The sequence below is a fragment of the Tiliqua scincoides genome, chromosome 5 (assembly GCF_035046505.1).
Source record: "Tiliqua scincoides isolate rTilSci1 chromosome 5, rTilSci1.hap2, whole genome shotgun sequence".
Lineage (NCBI taxonomy): Eukaryota > Metazoa > Chordata > Lepidosauria > Squamata > Scincidae > Tiliqua > Tiliqua scincoides.
The window spans coordinates 28,276,210-28,296,824 of NC_089825.1; the positions used below are offsets into that span (position 1 = coordinate 28,276,210).

General features: G+C 42.6%; 1 protein-coding gene across 2 annotated transcripts in view; it reads right to left on the reverse strand.

Moving 5' to 3' along the window:
* The window catches only part of SLC25A13 (solute carrier family 25 member 13), a 123,419-nt gene that overhangs the window by 100,338 nt on the left and 2,466 nt on the right, over positions 1-20,615 (reverse strand). The window contains exon 2 of one of the 2 annotated variants that reach the window (XM_066628371.1): positions 15,556-15,570. The exons of the other annotated variant lie outside the window; for it this stretch is intronic. Within the exon in view, the coding sequence (XP_066484468.1) occupies positions 15,556-15,570 (15 nt within the window). The remainder of the gene's footprint in view (positions 1-15,555; positions 15,571-20,615) is intronic. 2 annotated transcript variants of the gene reach the window in all.

Here is a 20,615-nt window from a genome sequence, read left to right on the forward strand (position 1 = left end):
AGCATCACAGATGTGAAACAGCAAGTAGTGGACGGAGGGAGCCCTCATCCCACAGCTCAGGTGAGAGGTTGAACAGTCATCCTCACGCTGAGAGTAGTAGCATTGGGCCAGCATGGACTTCAGCAAGTCTCTGGAGGGCCAGAGGCTCAATGAAGACTGAGGGCTCCCCGCGGGCCGGATTGGGAGCCTCTGAAGGCCGCAAGTGGCCCCCGGGCCGGGGTTTGGGCACCCCTGGTCTAGAGACCCACTAGGTGGATCGCGTGGCAATTTCAGATAGATCCCCATTCATTGCAATATTTTATTTTAAATAAATTAGACTTGATGCTACTGCATTTGGTGAAATGTTACACAGCTGTACTTTTAACACACTACTATATATATGTTTTTAACAATGATAGTAAATGGGATTTACTCATAGGTAAGTGTGGGTAGGATTGCAATCTAGGACTGCTAAAATTTTCTTGCTTGATGATGTCCCTTCTGGTCATGACATCACTTCCAGTAGGCCCTGACAGATTCTCATTCTAGAAACTGGGTCCCAGTGCTGAAAGTTTGAGAACCACTGTATAGAACAATAATTGTAAAAATCCCACTTGTAAAAAAAAAAATTGAGTGATAGCCTGCTGATGTGAACCACCTTGGGTCTGCAAGACTCTCACTCATTGTGAGAGTCAGTGAGAAAAGGAGTATATAAATCCTGTATTAAAAATAATACTTTACTGAGTTGCAAATGAAAGTCAGGTTCCTGACTCAATGAGATTTACAGTCTAAATTCTGGCACTGTGAAAGACAACAGAGATGGCAATGAGATGAAAGATGATGAGGGAAAGCCTGTCATGAGGTTTTATCTGTCAAAGTCAAGCAACTGCTACTGGCCTGGTTCCAGGAAACCGCGCAAGAGAGAGTCTGCTGGTGATAAGCAACAAACATTATACATGCCATTTAGGGGAGCCAGCACTGAAATTTTAAGCACACCATCATGTGTTTAAACAACATCTCAGAAGACAGCTAACACCTGCCTAGCAGCATTTAGTCAAAACTGGGACCTTTCCAATCCATCGAGCTTTTCAAGACATGTCTTTGCCCTCCCACGCACCTTCCACGATCACTGCAGCATAACAACATGGGTACCCGTCATCATTCTGCATCTGCTGTTTCTTACACGTGAAGAAAACTGAAGTTTAACCTTCAAATACTGAACTGATGAAACACATTAGGTAGCGTCCACCGCCCACTCTGCCTCTCACTGCTCGTTGGTATGCTTCCCACAACAGTAAAAATCCACTTCTCACTCACTAGCCTTCTAGAAATGCAAGCTGGTTCTCCCAAGTTTGCATTTCTAATGCTATGGGGAAAACAGCACTTATAGTTGTCAGACCTGTGGGCAGTTTTATTCTCCCAAGATACCAATGGGTACAAAGAACAACTTGCAAGGAAAGATTGCCTCTGATCACTACCAGCATCTCGCCAAGTGAGCACTACCCCATGGCCCACCAGAGAGGGCGGAGAATGGATCACCAATAGCTGCAGCCAGCACTGAATTGCAAGCTGTGGCTGTGGGCAGTCTGTTCTCCGTCCTCTCTTGTAGTCTGTGGGGACTGTTTGCTCTGCAAGATGCTCTTCCACAGACCACCAGAGAGGGCAGAGAATGGAGTGCCCACAGCCAGCACTTCCAGCATCTCACTGAGCGCTCCCCCACAGACCACCAAATTTAATTGTACTTTTAATGTGAAGGGACGTGGGGGTGGGAGGGTGCATGTGGTCCACGATTATTCCAGTTTTGGCCTGAGTGGTCCGCGGTCTCCTAAAGGTTGGGGACCACTGCTCTATAACAACATTTCAAGAATCTTTAACAAGATGGGCTAATTCAAAATCTTACTCATCTATGAAGGAAGTATATAACAGTGCTTCCAGATAACTCAAGGCTTGTAAAGAATGTTTTTACAAGGAATTTATTCTACGAAATCAGACTCTCTCACATAAAGTTTAAGATCAGGGTTTTGCACTTCTGAAACATTTTTGAACAACATTACTATAGTAGTCTTTCAGTGCTGGTTTTCTCAGGCTGCTTCAAGAACCATTGGAAACTGGAGCAATTTCAAGTATACTAGAGAGCAGTAAACTTATAAAACAACCAAAAAATACTGCAAGCCCTAGCCTACAATGCAGCCTTAGTACACTGAGGGCCCAATCCTAAACAACTTCCCAGTGCCAATGCAGCCACAATACAGTCCTAAGGTAAGGGAACAAAAAGTTCTCTTGAAGAGGCCTCTGTGACAGCCTCCCCACTACTACCTGTTGGCGTGGCTGCATTAGTGCAGGAAAGTTGAACAGGACTGGGTCCTGAGAGACAGCAGTACAGGAAGGCAACTATCATTTGATGCTAGTAGCATGACAGATATAAACTGACATAACTATGGAAAAGCAAAGTCTAATTAATTCAACTAGTTGCTGTTAGGTGCTCATGTCATTATAATTCACTTATGCATATACCACAAAGATGCTTCAATAAAACATGTAGGAGATGAAGTTACTTTCAAAAATTTGTTAGCAATTTTATATCTGTGGAGTCCCAGTCATGAATAAGCAAGTGGTGATGGTGGGCTGGAGAAAATATATACAGTAAATCCCAATGCATAAAGTGTCCCAACTAATAATTGTTTGACAGAAATTATGCAGAAATAACTGACAGGTAAATGCATTTGGTTTCAGTGTTGTGTTTTCTTTTTTGATTGAGCACAGAAGTTAACTTTTTTTTAAAAATCATTTTTATAATCAGATCTGTCTGTTCATATCTATTTAAAATGCTACACCTCAGTACCGCGGAGCGTGAGTGGGTACAAATCCATGTGTATGCATGAATCCATTTCTTTCCTCTTTAAAAAAAATGAGAGAAAAGAGAAAACAAAAGACATCTGCATAATGAAAGCACACAACATCACATTCAAGTAAAAACATAAGAGGCGGCGGTAGGTGGAAGCCTTAAGATCCTTTTCAAGGAAAAAAAAAAAGCAAAATGAACAGCAATATGGTTAAAATTTAACCATCACAAACAGTATGAAAACCAAAGCGTAAGACAATCACAATCCAATTTTTGTTTAGCAACACCCCCACATCTCCAACTTGTGTATAGCTGTCCTGAAGTATGTACTTGTAGTTATAGTCAACACACAAAATTCAGGTCCATGAAAGTAAGTGAAAGTTTTGCCAGTGGGCTGCACCAACACTGCACTGCAAATGGCAGCAGTTCCCAAACTATGAGTCGTGGCTCCCTGGGGAAATCAGCCGGGGAAGCCACGGAATCGTTACAAAAACACCTGCCGCCCTATACAATGTATAGGATTGTAGTCCTAATGAGGAGCCGCAGCCAAAGGCTCGGTAGGTCAAGGGAGCCACCAGCCAAAAAAGTTTGGGAACCACTGGCATATGGCCATCCATCCATCAGACCAGGAATGGTAAAACTGTGGCATTATGTGATGTTACGGTAGAACTATGTTATTAATTTTAGAAAGCGAGGGGTATTTAAGCCATTTCTGCCCAACATTGCATATATGCAACACGGATCAAATGTATACACCTGTGGGCTGGAAAGAAATGGGTTAAAAATGCTTTTCAGCGACTTAAGCTACAATCCTATACACACTTTCCTGGGAGTAAGCCCCATTGAACACAACGGGGCTTACTTCTGAGGAAACATGCCTAGGATTGTGCTGTTAAATGATCTGACTTGTATCAGCCACCAACATAAAGCTTTCCATCATAGTTACAGTATAAGGACAAAATTAAATATTGTTGGAGTGAGAATGTCTTTAGAACCACCATATATTTTTTCCAGGAGGAATAAATTGTGAAAGTGTCTTCAAATTATGCAAAATAGGAATTCTTTCTGCATTTACAGCAGACTGAATAGGTGGCAACATAACTCGTGCTGGATGGTGGAAAAGATCAGCAAAAATTAACTGTTAGGAAGAGTTAATTATAACTTGCACAGAAAAAAATTTCAACAATTCCTGCTAATAGCAATTAAAATCCACTCATGCATTGAAAGCTTTGAAACAAATTCTGTTCAGAAAACAACTACATTTCTAGATTTCATTTGTTTTTCCCTCTCAAGTAGCTTCAAGGCTCCGTTCGTTTGTCAAGTGTTAATTTATTTTAGCTTCTGGGCTAGCATCCAGCGTCATACGTTTTCATGAGATCAACCGGTCACTATGGAAACAATAATGACGTCAAACACAACTGTCAATCAGATTTAAAGCAAATCGTAAAGTACTGAGACTAACACAATCTATACAAACTTCATTTTCATAACACTATCCCCAATAGCAAGAGCAGAGAACATACATGCAATTCTATCCTTGTCAGCAAGGATAGGATTTTCCTTGCTTGAAAAAGGAGTAGCATTTCTGTTTTGTTGCAGAGCAAGCTGCCTGCAATAACTGGAGGATACAAGGACTAGCAATTAAAATATATTTGGTAGAGACCCAAACATTTTTGACTCACAGTTCCCTTGACCTACTGGTCACTGGCCTTGGCTCCCCAGATCCGAGCATGGGAGCTGAAAAACAGGTGGTGCAGTTAGGAGACAGGCACTCTTCACATGACCAGAGGCACCCTTTTTACGGGTATGTGCATACAATACTCTCCCATGGCACAGTATGATGGGAAATGGAGTCTGGGCCTCCCGTGCTCCTCAGAAAATACAGAGAAGGAAGAAATTCCCCCACCCCATCACACAAATCGCATCTGTCTCTTCAGCCCACACTGCCAGAGCCCTGCAAAATGACCTCCAGCAAGCCACAAATGTGCATGTGTCTGCTCAAATGGTCAGAAACAGACTCCATGAGGGTGGTATGAGGGCCTGACGTCCACAGGTGGGGGTTGTGCTGACAGCCCGACACCGTGCAGGACGTTTGCCATTTGCCAGAGAACACCAAGATTGGCAACCTCGCCACTGGCGCCCTGTGCTCTTCACAGATGAAAGCAGGTTCACACTGAGCACATGTGACAGAGTCTGGAGACGGCAGGGAGAACGTTCTGCTGCCTGCAACATCCTACAGCATGCCCGGTTTGGCAGTGGGTCAGTAATGGTGTGGGGTGGCATTTCTTTGGGGGGCCGCACAGCCCTCCATGTGCTCGCCAGAGGTAGCCTGACTGCCATTAGGTACCGAGATGAGATCCTCAGACCCCTTGTGAGACCATATGCTGGCGCGGTTGGCCCTGGGTTCCTCCTAATGCAGGACAATGCTAGACCTCATGTGGCTGGAGTGTGTCAGCAGTTCCTGCAAGATGAAGGCACTGATGCTATGGACTGGCCCGCCCATTCCCCAGACCTGAATCCAATTGAGCACATCTGGGACATCATGTCTCGCACCATCCACCAGCGCCACGTTGCACCACAGACTGTCCAGGAATTGGCGGATGCTTTAGTCCAGGTCTGGGAGGCAATCCCTCAGGAGACTATCTGCCACCTCATCAGGAGCATGCCCAGGCGTTGTAGGGAAGTCATACAGGCACGTGGAGGCCACACACACTACTGAGCCTCATTTTGACTTGCTTTATGGACATTACATCGAAGTTGGATCAGCCTGTAGTGTGTTTTTCCACTTCAATTTTGAGTATGACACCAAACCCAGACCTCCATGGGTTGATAAATGTGATTTCCATTGATGATTGTTGTGTGATTTTGTTGTCAGCACATTCAACTATGTCAGGAACAAAATATTTAATAGGCATATTTCGTTCATTCAGATCTCGGATGTGTTGTTTAAGTGTTCCCTTTATTGTTTTGAGCAGTAATCGTTTGCACGATGGGGGAGGATTTGTGAACCACTTCTTGTTGGTGTTGCATTGATTGCAGCCCTCCAACCTGCTTCCTGTTACTGTTGCATGATGCTAACAAGGAATGGTTCACAAAGAAACAAGAGGATGACGTGGGTGCCCCAGATACTTTCCGCGGCACATCAAGGAGTAGCAGCGCAGATAGTGGATGGCATCTTTACTTCTTATGTCAAAAAACTTCTAACATATGGAAATCTAGTGCCTTTGAGGAAATGGTTGCAAGTTAACTTTCTCTTCAATATGCTAACAGTCTATATGCAAGGAATGTCTTGTGAAAGGAAACATCCAGACCCAAAATCCCCTACCTGTATTCTGAAATTCCAGGAGAGCTGCATGCAATCTTGTACATTTCTGAACTACGTCATGTATGTTCTACATAGATCACTAGAGGTCAATTCAGATGAACGTCTGCAAAGTGGTAACCTGATATTTTCCTCTTTTTTTTCCTGGTGCGCATAGTCCTATGGTGGCTGAAGGGGCAATGCTCTCTATCTGGAACACTCAGCAATAGCATCATTGCTGAGCTCTGGCGTGCAGAGAGGGAGAGCAGGGCAATAGAGATTGGTGGAGGACAATCACTGCTGCCTACACGATTCAACTGAACCAGGTGGCCATCATCCATGGAGGCACTGCGCCCACCTTCTCACCACCCTCTCATGGTGCTTGGCAGCTGTTTTCAGTTGCATGGGGTTCCATTTAAGCTGTGTGGCCCTGCTAGTGCACAGCCTACAGGGAAGGTTAGTTGTGAAATGTACTTCACTACTGCCACGCTCCCAGGATTCAACTTAGGTTTGGAACTACACTCACTCTCTCCTAAGAAACTGAAGGGGGGGGAATATGGCAAGTTGGGTTCAAACTGATTAGAAGAGGGCAAATTCAGTCATAATGTTAAACATTAAACTAACTTTTACACTGGTTAAAAAAACAAACCAAAGAGCGACACTGTCCATCACAAAAAATCAGTTCACATGTAAATAAGTCAAGCATTGTAGGGTCAAAACCACACCACCAAACTATTCTGTGATGTTCTGTTTTCGGCTCCTACTAGATATTTCCCTGTCATGGGGTAACATGAAGAGGCTGCCTCGGGTAGTAGGTTTTGGGTGTTAAGAGGATACAATCCCTTGGATTAGAGGATACAATTCCTCTAATACAGGGGTGGGTAAACTTTCGGGATCCTGGACCTTTAACAATTGTGCAGCGGAGAGAATTTCAGCAGGTGCAGCTTGTCATCTGTGAGATGACAAGTTGCACCTGCTGAAATTCCGTCTTCTATACAATTGTTAAGGGTCCAGGATCCCTAAAGTTGAAAGTTTGCCCATCCCTGCTCTAATACAAAATTTGCTGGTGAACTGCACCTTATGTTCGTCTGTCAAAAGGAACTGTGATTTGAATTTTCTGTTTCAAAACGGGAAAATGTCTTGGATGGTTATTTCCTCCTACTCCCAAATAAAGCAGGGAAATCTATTGGTTCCCTGAGTTCAAAGTCACCCTTGTTCCAACAGAAAGAAACAAACTTATCAAATCTGTGCAAATATGCCTTATCCCTCTTGTGCAGCAGCAAAATCTTTTCCAAGATTTATAATCTGCTTGCCAGTCATAACTCAAATGGACACTACTCAGACTCATCAAAATCAATTTGTGTCTCACAAAGCTTTTCAAAATTCATTATCGTTACATGCCCACCGCCACTTCCAATTACTACTTTTGTTTTCTTTCACAAACAAAAAATGGAGGGGGGAAGTGGCTATCAGCCTACTCCTGAGCAATTTTACCCTACTTCACCACTGCTTATGCAGGCCAAAAACACTTTTGATAAAGTATATGTCTCAGTTGTATGCTTCTAAGGTACTGCAAAACACATAAAATTTTAAAAAGTTATGAGAAGTGCACAGGCAGCTTTCTTTTTAGTGTTTTAACAAAGCTACAGTTTCAATTTCTTTTATTCCAAAATAAACTATTTCTTCAAGGGCAGTTTCATATCTCAGGAAATGCCTGAGATGGAAGGATACTTTTCAAACATAAGGATGTGGCAGACATTTAAATCATATCTTTATTCCTTGAAAAACAGAATTCTGACACTTCATTCCTAAACACATTTGACTGAAGTTGTCCCAATAATTTCAGTAGACAAGCAAGGATGCTGAGCTACAATCTTATGAAGCAGGGTCAGCATCTGATGCTTGTGGTCTTATCCTGCCCTTCCAAAGACTCCCGACTGCCCCCTCAATGGTTAACAAAGTCAAAAAGCTTTCTTCACAAAAATTCACCACCGATTGCAACCCAATTTGCTAGCAAGTAACTGGCTCACTGCCCTTGATGGTTGGCAACCTTCAGTCTCGAAAGACTATGGTACAAGCCTACAGCACCCGGTATTCCCAAGCGGTCTCCCATCCAAGTACTAACCAGGCCTGACCCTGCTTAGCTTCCAAGATCAGACAAGATCAGGCATGTGCAGGGTAACAGTTGCTGCTCTTGATACACTTCTGTGTTGGAAGACTAGGCTAGAGCACTGAAGAAGTGTAAACCCTACAGTGGTTGTTCCCAAACTGTGAGCAGAGGCTCCCTGGGGAGCCAGGGAAACCAGCCAGGGGGGCCACAGAATCCACACCAAAAAACCTGCCGCCCTATACAACATAGAGGATTGTAGTCCTAATGGGGAACTATGGCCAATGGCCTAGTAGGTCAAGGAAGCCACCAGTTGAAAAAGTTTGGGAACCACTGCCCCAGTGCATACCCTACCTCTATCCTTTTAAGAGCACCTAGAGAGACATTACAAACACAATAAAGAACAATATCAAAACACTTTATCAATAAGAATAAAAGTGTACAAAAGCATGACAACAGTAAAAGCATTAAAACACACCACACCAGACTCATCATTACAAGGTAGGGCAAACACAAAGGACCGGAAAGACAGTCACCTAGTATCTCCGTTACTATAGTCAGAGACAGAGCGCCATATCCAGGGCTTCACTACAGAAAAGGTCTCTTTCAAGGAGATGCCAGCCTTACTTCTGAAGGCAAATGGCAGCAGTTTTCAAACTCTTGGGGAGAGTTTGAGCTGCTCTAAGTTCTTGTGGGGGCCAGGGAAAGGCAGCTGCGTTCCCTAGGATCGCGCCACTCAGGAGGGCTGCAAGGGTTGAGTCCATTTACCCAAGCCTCCTGCAGCCTCCCAGGGTGCAGGGAGCCCTGCGCGACCTTCTGCAGGGCTCCCCGCAGCTTCAGAAGTGAAAGTGGAGTGATCGTGCTCCACTTTAGTGGAGCGCAATCACTCCACTTTCGCTTTCAAAGCTGCAGGGAGCCCTGCAGGTCGTGCAGGGCTCCCTGCACCCCTGGGAGGCTGCAGGAGGCTCGGGTAAGTGGACCCAAGCCCTTGCAGCCCCTCTAAGCAGCGCGATCCTGGGGATCACGCCACTACCTCCTCCCTGCCTCCTGGCTGCCCCTGCCCCAGTCATGCCCCAGTCTGAAAAGCCCTGGCATATGTGCATAAAGGGCCTCATCAGAGGATATCTATTGATTGGTAGGTTTGTATGGAGAAAGGCAATCCTTTTAATTTAGGGATAAACATTAAATCTGTACTAATCATGAATGCCACTGGGACTGCAATTAAGCTAAAACATGTTTATGCTCAAGAAGAATTAGGCATAGTGTCACCCATTTTCCAAACTACAGCCTTTTACAGATTTTGCCAACATGACATAATTTTACTGTATCAGTCTTATGGTCCAGTTGTAAGCAGTGAGCCAGTCAGTGTTATCCACAAGCAGGTGCTGAACTGCACATTGAACAATAAAATATTGTAAACCCCTTTTGTCACCACTGAAGCCACTACTGTATAAAGGATTTTTTTTTAATGCTGCAAAATGTATCTCATAATGCAATGGCACAAAAACCCTTGAGCACCATGATAAGTAAAAGGAAATTGTGCCTGAAGACATTGATTTAAAATGAGATCTTCCTAACATCAGAGATATGTGTTTGTCTAGACCAGGGGTGTCAAACTCATTTCATATAGTGGGTCGAATAGCATTCACGGCACTTGCTGAGAGCCAGAAGAGATGACTTTAAGCAGGAAGTGATGTCATTAAACAGAAGATGGTCAGAAATAAGCACTCTGCTCTCACATAAAAACTCATCAGCTACAAATGACAAAAAGAAAATGTGCAAATCATGTTCATAATTTCAAGATATGAGTACACCCAATTATCACACTGGGAGAGCCCAATTGTAACGAGGGCCACAGAAATTGCTTCCAGGGACCTCATGCAACCCGTGGGCCTTACGTTAGATGCCCCTGGTCTAGACTCTATGCAAAGATATTCCTCTGCATCCTTCATTGAAGGATTTGGAGTGTATTAAGCAGATTTCCTCTTGGAAAGGTGTGAAGTAGCATAGAAAGAGAAATGTCACTTGTCACAATTCCTTGTCACTTGTTCCACTTTGAACAAATTTCCTTCAGTGCTAGCATTCAGCTGATTCACATCCATTCTGTTGCCAATCTCAACCTGGTCTCTGAAAAAGTAACACACCACCCTCCCCAAAATGCCAAAACAATATAAAAAGATGCACGTTTGCCTAAAGTGGTGTACATTTTAGTGCAGAATCTTAATGCCAATTGTTTCCTCCTCATTCTTGCCGCTGCATTTGTTTTCCTCTTTTCAAAGTAATACATACCATATTCAAATTAGAGAAAGTAGAGAAAAGCAACACAGGTTAGAGTTTATCCCACTTGTGTAGAAGGTTTCATGAGAAGGTGGAAGAAAATGCAACCAATCCAGGACTTTACTAAAATGAGGATTAAGTGCAGAAACAAAGCTTCCCTTCAATCATTTTGACACAAAACTTTAAAAGTGCGTGTTTGAGCCTCTCGTTATTTGAGAAACTATGAATGTTGTGAACGACAAATATAGAATGTGGAAAAGCAAGTCGATAAATGAAAGCTTAACAATCATACTGTAAAGTGATTTGAACAGACATTTAAACTAGCACACAAGAATACCCTTAAATGTGTGATGAAAATGCTCCCCCCCCCCATCAATTGCTTTAGGGCCACAATCCTGATCCCATTTAGACATAGGCATTTCCACCAGAAACAAATGCATTTATTCTAGTGAGCTGGAGAACTGCAATGCTAAGTGCCTAATCTGCAATGCTTAATCTGCAAAGAATGTCACACCTGAACAGGATTAAGCATTACGCAACCAAAGGAGCTACAGATCAAGGCCTCAACCCAATTAGGTCTCTTGCTGTAATGCAAATACCCAAGTGAAAATTGTTGTGAAATGGGAGAAGGTCAGGCATTTTCAAAGGCACCACAGTTTAGGACATCATGACCATCCCCTCATAAAGACAGTGGGCCTTCTCTACTGGGCACTCAGCCCTTAAAGATCTGGGAGTGCTTCCACAAGAGCTACAAAAACTGTCAGGTTCTCAAAAGGTTTTAGTTATGTCATTGACCCTAGCATGCTTGGTTTTTTGTTTGTTTTCCTGTAAACAGTATATGTAGCAAACTATTCAGCCCAGGAACATGATAAGAGGATTAAAACCCTATCTACCTCTATATTTCTGATCAATTGCCCCTGCACATGCCGACTGCCCTGGAAATGAGTTTCTATTGGCTTCTATCAGTGTTTTTTCCCTTCAAGATAAATAGCATAGGGGAGGCATGATTCAGATAATGACAGGGGTAAAGTTAAACCCCTCCCCCAGTTGTGGTCCCAATCCATATCTGGCGTACCCATGTATACTGTTTACCAAAAAAACACACACACACACACACACACACCCCGTACGCTAGGGCCAATTATATGACCAAAGTCATGTATAGTTATGACCTGAAAGCAGCACAGATTACAACAAGATATGAGAAAGGCATTGTTTGGGAGAACATGCGCAGGAGACACAGTGAGGCCTACAGGTAAAAAACAAGACACTCTAAATCAGTGGTTCTAAATCAAATTCCCCATCCCACAACCCACCTTTAGCGTGGAGCTCAGCAACTCAGAAATATTGGCAGTGACGTGATGGCATGATGATGTCAGCACATCACCATCAAAACTTCCAGGTTGCCACACTTTTGCATTTTTTCACAAAATAATTATCACCACAGTATCTGCACAGAGGACTTTGGATCATTCCGGGCTTTGTCTCGTCCTGTTCTTGGTGACAAGTACTGTATGTTTACATCAGTGAGAACACAATGCAATAAGGCCTGGAGTGGGATGAAGACCACCAAGCAAGTAAAAAAAGTGGGAGCTTGGAAACTGGTAGTTTTGGTGGGACGGCAGGCAGTGTTATATGACACACGAAACATCGGGTTGCAACCCACGTGAGTTGCGTTCCACAGAAATGTTACTCTAAATGAAAAGAATCAAGTTCAAAGAAGCAAGAAATTGATTTTCCACTGTCCAAAGTCTAAAACATCAGAGGACTATTTTGAAATACAATATCTACGCTATGCCTTCTTGTACAGTGCCTATCAAGTGACGATGGCATTCATAATTGTTGTGGAAAGGAGTTACAGGTTAGACTTTACAGGTTGCACTGTTCTCAAACATATTTACGTAATACTATTCTTAGTATATTGAGCTATTTGGGATTTACACTGATCTTAGGCATTGCTTCTATACAATGTGAAAGGCTGAGGTATTAGATCAAAGCTGAATTTGCCTCATGATTCTCCATCAAGGTGCAAAAATTAGCTTCATTGTAAGCCAAATAGTATGATTCTTAAACCACTGAAGTCAAAGCACTTGGATTTAAGACAATTTTGTTTCACTAAAGGACTAATAGCCCAACACCCTGAACTGACTTAGCAAGTTTATTTGGAGCATCTATCCAAATAAACACAAATAGGAAAGCAACCTTAGTAATACAGAATGAAGACAATAGGCTGGATTCAAAGGTTCCCTAATGTAAAGGGGGGGGGAAGCCCTTTGGTTCCAACCCAATATGATGTGCTGGACCTTAATCAAATTACAAAGAAATTATGGAATCTAATGTGAAAGCGCACACACTTGATTAGACAGGGCCCTACATAAATATGTAAGATGGAATCATTAAGAATTCTTGGGATGTTTGCGAATATATTAACCCAAAGTAATAAAAAGAAGTGTCATTCTACCATATTTGAGAAGATATGAAATAGACAATATTTATGGTCCCCTGCACATGACAACAAACTGGTCAAATGTTACAATGTCTACCCAAAGTTCAAATAAATAAAAATGATTGTTGATAGCTTCCCTGTGCCATTTTCTTTAGTAACATTTAGTAAGTACTTAAGTACTCGGTGTTAAGGAAACGGCAATGCAAAGCCTACAGACACGTAAGAAGTAATGTCAAATGAAGCAGTGTAGGTCTTAGCTGCTACTAAGAACAGTTCTCTGACATTCTTTCACAGTGTGATTTTTGCGCAATTTATAATTGCACCCAAGGAAGGAGAAAGTCAGGTGCATTAATCCATTCTTAGGAATCTTACATTTAATCACTTAAGTATATATTACTGACTCAAACTGAGATAGCTACAAAAGCATAAGAAGGGGTAGAAGAGGTGATGTTTGCACCAACTTCATCCCTTCAAAATCCAAGAAAGTGATCCAGAAGTGCAACTAGAAGTATACAGGCTGCAGCTATACTTGCAAATCTCTTGATCAGGGCCAGGACCATGTGCACTAAGGTCTGGGATCTTCACTATCTTCACTCATCCCTCCCCAACAGCCTCTTTTACCCAATTTGTATTACAGATTTTCAAAACACTTCATCGTAATTAGTAAGTCACCAGAGGTATAAAAACTGCCAGAATTAGATGAAATGAAGATTTATGAGGAAATATATACAAAGATGTACTTACTGCACAATAAGTATTTGACGACTTAACTGGGAAGGTTTAATGATCTTATAATATCATCTGCAGCTTTGGGTGGTTTTGAGTGTATGACTGTCAAAAGCCTACAAGATTAAGGTCATAGCAACCCAGAGGAGTGTACTACCTTATACCAGACCACAGGTCCATCTTACACAATATTATTTATGCATATTTATATACCGCTTTTCAATAAAGCAGTTTACAGAGCAAAACAAATCAATAAATGGCTCCCTATTCCCAAAGGGCTCACAGTCTAAAAAGAGATGGAGAAGAGCAACAGTCATTGGAAAAGACACCATGCTGGGGCAAAGAGGGACAAGCTGCTGTCCCCTTGCTAAATATGAGGACATCACTTTAGCACAGCTAATTTTCCAGTTCTACTTGGGGATGCCAGGGAATGAACCAGGGATCTCTTGTATGCAAAGAATGCTCTCTACCACTGAGATATAATCCCCTCCAAGTTATCCTATACAAGCCTGTTGCAATGAATGGAAAAACAAGAGTGCTCCATTGCTTTGGTGATGTCCCATTCATTCCGTTGGCACCTACACAGAACAGAATCAGCACCCTGAAGTGGTTTGTGCCCCAAGTAGGTCATACTGAAACCCCATCCTTACTAACTTAGCGTAAGTCACTTTGAGATCAATGAAACTTCCTTTTTCAAACACACACACACAGATGTTTGACAGAATCACATAAAAACCAATAGAAACAAATTCACTGGAACTAAATGGTATTTACAACTTTATATTTACAAAAACCCATTTTCAAGAGATTTTTTATTCTAATAAAGCACACTTTTTATTTATTTGAACTATTTACATGCTCTTTTTCCACTTAAAAGTATCCACAGATTGAGGCCAGATTCTTTAAAAAAAAAAAAAAACCTACAAAGTTTAACAGTCAATACAACAAACAGACCAGCAAGTTCTGATCAGAATCAACCATCTTGAGCAAAAATGTCTTCAACTGGCACCAAAAATATAACAATGAAGGCACTTCATAAATATGAGCAGGGTATTCCCAAAATAGGGTGTATCACTGGTCTTTTCTTCCAGCTGCCTATTCTTTAAAAGGACTCTGAAAAAGATCCTAAGGTATATCTTAAGAGGTCTGGAGGCAGGAGTCTGGGCAGGAGGTCTGGTCTAGAGGGTAGAGCCTCCATTTGCCTGAAGATTAACATCCACAAGGTCGCCAGTTCGAGGCCACCGGCACCGTGCAACCTTGAAGCAGCTGGCAAGCTGCAGCTGAGCTGTTCCATCTGCTCGGAGCATGGGAGGATGGAGGCCAGAATGTTAAACCAGATTGGAGTGTAACACCTTGAATGTAGTGGTTCTTGAAAGAAAGAACCTTCTTTCAATTTGTAAAAATCCCTGCGTGGATTTAATAAACCTGCCTATGTAAACTCCCTTGAATAAAGTCTTGAATAAAGACCAAGAAAGGCGGTATATAAATACTGTATATTATTATTATTATATGGAGGTGCATGTGATAGAAGGCAATCTTCTAAACACTCTGGGTCCAAAACATTTAGGGTCAAAACCAGCACTATGAATTGTGTTTGGAAAGCAACTAGCAACTATCTTTTAATACTGGTGCAATAACAGACATGCTCAAACCAGCATGCAACAATCCAGCTGATGAGTTTCAAAACAGCCTAAGTTTCCGCACAGCCATAAACGTGCGAAATCAAGCACATGAAGGACACCACAGGAAAATTCTAAAGGGTACACAAGCCTGTGAGTGCATAGAAATGAATGAATGAATAAATTAATTAATTAAAACACAGTCATGCAGGATGCTGAAAGACATGGAAAATGTAGAAAAAAGTGTCACTGACTCACCAGTCCATTGTTTGGCTGAGATGAAAAAAGCAGACATTACTGGGCTTTGTCAGAAGAGGATTTTCACACCAACCAAATCTGAACCAGTCTTTGGAACATATCATAGGAAGTTACCTTATACTTAAATCAGACTATCTAGGTCAGTATTGTCAACAAAAACTAGCAGTGGCTCTCCAGGATTTCGGACAGGAAATCCTTGTCCCTGGAAATCTGACCCAGGGATGCCAGAGAGACTAGGAGTACATATTTTGCATTGAAAAAGCCCCATCAGTGACCCATGGCCCTTCCCAAAAAAACAGGGATTGTCCATCAAGCTCCTATAATAGTACAATTTTTTTTGCACATTTGGCTCCAGTCATTTCAATGTATTTTTGCAATGTCTAACACAAATTATACTTCGTTGATTTAGCCTCCTACAATTTTGCTATGAAGTATTATTAGCCAAAATAATAATTCTAAGTATTTTTTTTTTACACATTTTACTGCAAAGTATCACCATAGGCTACTGGGTATTACTTACACCTGCAAAAGGTTGTTTATATTTATGGCAATAATTTAAAGATAAAATAATCTTTGACTTCTTGTTTAAAATATTTTGTAAACTTTGTTAGAACACCTATAAGTGCATACCTCCAGAATACCTTCCAAACACAAACTGAATTGTACTAAGAGCCTTGGCAACTGCCATAGTGCAATGGCGGTGAGGATGCTGTGCCAGTGGTGAGGTTCAGCACCAGTTGGTGCTGGGCCTCAGTCCCAGGAAGACACCTCCAAGGTAAGTGCCCCTGCTAGGCACCAGGGAGACTTTGGGCAGAGAGAAAGTGGGGAGGGGGGGCAGAACTGGGCGAAGGGAGGATAGGAGGGAGGATCAGGTCTGGGAAGGGGCGGGGATGGCAGCAGAGTCTGGCGCCAAATCCAAAGCCCCCTCCCGAGTCACCCCACCCAACACAGGCCTCCTTGGTTCTGAACCCACTAAACAGCAGTGACTACATTGGATTAACATCAGGATTTACAGCACAAACCTATGCATATCTACCCAGAAGAAAGTTCCACTGTGTTCCATGGGGCTTACTCCAAGGACAGTGTGCACAGGATTGCAGCCTTATGGAAGGAAAAAGGCATGCCTTATGGTCAAGATACCACAAGCTAAACAAAGCATTCTAAGCTTTTCGTACTCAAGATCTTTTAAGACTGTCTCAGGATTTTACTCATGATCTGGAACAATTTGAGATTAGAGGAAAAGGGACCATCATCTCTAGTCAGAAGTATCAAACGGCAGGATGGACTTGTGACTTCCCTAAATTCATTGGAAATCAGCTTAAAACATAGAATCCAATATAAAATATTATTTCCAAGACATGCAAGAGTTTTAGCTGCCAGAACATCAGCAGTAACCAAACAGCATAGGAGTAGAACCCAGAAAAGACACACTTGAACAATTGCATCAAATTCTTCCTGGCCATTATGCTCATTCAAGAATGACCATTATGCTCATTCAAGTTTCATGTTTCATATGTCATAATTGACTGAGCATAAATGAAATATACATTCTGATCTCGTACATTTCAAATATATTATTATTAAGAATATCTTACTGAAGACCAATCTTCAGTACAGCTGATTTAGTTGAAAAATCATGAAAACTGCAAATTACAAAGATATGAAAAGCTCTGCTGCATGGGAACTGACGTGCTGCCAATGGCTAGATCATACTACTCTGTGCAATAATTCCACACATGTGCATATACTAGGAAGGTGCAGTCAATTCTTGCTTCCTTGTATGAGCAGAAGTGATTTTCTTGCAGATAAGATCAAATGCATCTTCTAAGTATTTTGAAATTCCTTCAGGAATTTTGTAACATGCAAAGCATTTCAATGGATGCTGGAGACTCAATCAGGTCGATCAAAGAAGCTATGGTATTTTTTGTAAAGGTTTTTAAGAAACTAGATTAACAACTGGAATATTCCAGCCAAGTTTAGCTAGATCTGACTGGCTGTATTGCAGCATTTCTCAAACTGTGGGTCGGGAACCAATAGGTGGGTCACACGCCAGTTTCAGGTGGGTCGCATAGTACCTAGCTCAGCTGTCACTGAAAATGCATAGCTGAAAGTACAAGGTACAGAACTGCTGGGAAGGGCAGTCTGCCAGTGGGAGGGAGAGGCATAGTGCTTTGCCCTAAATAGGTGGGAAGATGGGATACTGGAAAGGGGAGAAGGCTGTATGGTTGGAGAAGGATCCAAGTCTAAGTTCTGTTTCAACTTCCAAGCTGGAATGTTTGAATTCCAACCTATGCAAAATAACAGCACTAGCACACTGTGTACTGGAACATTTGGCCAATCACAGATTAGGTTTGAAGCCTAAATTGATGTCACTTCTGGCCAGGATATCACTTCTGGTTGGTCTCGACAGATTGACATTCTAAAAAGTGGGTCCTAGTGCTAAAATGTTTGAGAACCACTGGTGCATAACCACATTGTATAGGATTAATCCTAAAGATGTCATCCAGCACTGGTTTTTAAGATAAATTTGAATGAAGCTTCTCTGTGCTGAACCCTCAGATGAAACACTTTTGAAACTCAACGTTTTATCTCAGAGCTGCTCAAACCCTGGCCCAGAGGCCGGATCCGGGGTTCTGATGAATTGGCCACCGCTTTTTTATCTCAAAGATTCTTTTTCTTGCACATGAAGACTCACACCAGCAGCCCATTTCTAAATATGTTTACTTGAAAGCAAAAATAACATTTAAACAATACTTCCCTCCAAGTATGTACGCTTCCAATTTCAGTTTTATGTGTGGGACTTACAAAACACTGAGGTAGTATAATACCACAAGCCAGGACGCCACTGTATGGTTGTGGTCATTTTGTTCAACAGTACACAAGATTAGGATCAGGATTTCAAATAGGCATAACTCTAACATGGTTAGCTAGGAAGATGGGAACCACTGACAAGGAAGAGTGGTAGAGATTAACAAACCAATGGGCAATTACATCTACCAATTATAAAACAACTACGGTAGCTGCATATTTTAAAGCACATATATAACATACTTTCGAAAAATCTAACCAGGGAAATATACCCGTTCTAGACAGATGTATCTGGAAATAAGGCATAACTCACACATGGAAGCTTATCCATTGATTTCACTGCACGTGCTTTACATAAGAACATAAGAACAGCCCCACTGGATCAGGCCATAGGCCCATCTAGTCCAGCTTCCTGTATCTCACAGCGGCCCACCAAATGCCCCAGGGAGCACACCAGATAACAAGAGACCTCATCCTAGTGCCCTCCCTTGCATCTGGCATTCTGACATAGCCCATTTCTAAAATCAGGAGGTTCCGCATACACATCATGGCTTGTATCCTGTAATGGATTTTTCCTCCAGAAACTTGTCCAATCCCCTTTTAAAGGCGTCTAGGCCAGATGCCGTCACCACATCCTGTGGCAAGGAGTTTCACAGACCAACCACACGCTGAGTAAAGAAATATTTTCTCTTATCTGTTCCAACTCTCCCAACACTCAATTTTAGTGGATGTCCCCTGGTTCTGGTGTTATGTGAGAGTGTAAAGAGCATCTCCCTATCCACTCTGTCCATCCCCTGCATAATTTTGTATGTCTCAATCATGTCCACCCTCAGGCATCTCTTTTCTAGGCTGAAGAGGCCCAAATGCCGTAGCCTTTCCTCAGAAGGAAGGTGCCCCAGCCCCGTAATCATCTTAGTCGCTCTCTTTTGCACCTTTTCCATTTCCACTATGTCTTTTTGAGATGCGGCGACCAGAACTGGACACAATACTCCAGGTGTGGGCTTACCATAGATTTGTACAACGGCATTATAATATTAGCCGTTTTGTTCTCAATACCTTTCCTAATGATCCCAAGCATAGAATTGGCCTTCTTCACTGCCACCGCACATTGGGTCGACACTTTCATCGACCTGTCCACCACCACCCCAAGATCTCTCTCCTGATCTGTCACAGACAGCTCAGAACCCATCAGCCTATATCTAAAGTTTTGATTTTTTGCCCCAATGCGCATGACTTTACACTTACTGACATTGAAGCGCATCTGCCATTTTGTTGCCCATTCTGCCAGTCTGGAGAGATCCTTCTGGAGCTCCTCACAATCACTTCTGGTCTTCACCACTCGGAAACGTTTGGTGTCGTCTGCAAACTTTGCAACCTCACTGCTCAACCGTGTCTCCAGGTCATTTATGAAGAGGTTGAAAAGCACCGGTCCCAGGACAGATCCTTGGGGCACACCGCTTTTCACCTCTCTCCATTGTGAAAATTGCCCATTGACACCCACTCTCTGCTTCCTGGCCTCCAACCAGTTCTCAATCCATGAGAGGACCTGTCCTCTAATTCCCTGACTGTGGAGTTTTTTCAGTAGCCTTTGGTGAGGGACCGTGTCAAACGCCTTCTGAAAGTCCAGATATATAATGTCCACGGGTTCTCCCGCATCCACTTGCCTGTTGACCTTTTCAAAGAATTCTATAAGGTTCGTGAGGCAAGACTTACCCTTACAGAAGCCATGCTGATTCTCCCTCAGCAAGGCCTGTTCGTCTATGTGTTTTGAGATTCTATCTTTGATGAGGCATTCCACCATCTTACCCGGTATAGATGTTAGACTGACCGGCCTATAGTTTCCCGGGTCCCCCCCTTTCCCTTTCTAAAGATAGGCGTGACATTTGCTATCCTCCAATCATCTGGCACCATGGCCGTTTTGAGGGACAAGTTGCATACCTTAGTCAAGAGATCAGCAACTTCATTCTTCAACTCCTTAATAAATCTTGGGTGGATGCCATCAGGGCCCGGTGACTTATTAATCTTTAATTTATCAATGAGGTCTGAAACATCTTTTCTTTTAACCTCTATCTGACTTAACTCCTCGGTCAGGAGGGGCCGTTCGGGCAGCGGTATCTGCCCGAGGTCTTCTGCCGTGAAGACAGATGCAAAGAACTCATTTAATTTCTCTGCCATCTCTAAGTCTCCTTTTATCTCCCCTTTCCCTCCCTCACCATCCAGAGGGCCAACCGCTTCTCTGGCGGGTTTCCTGC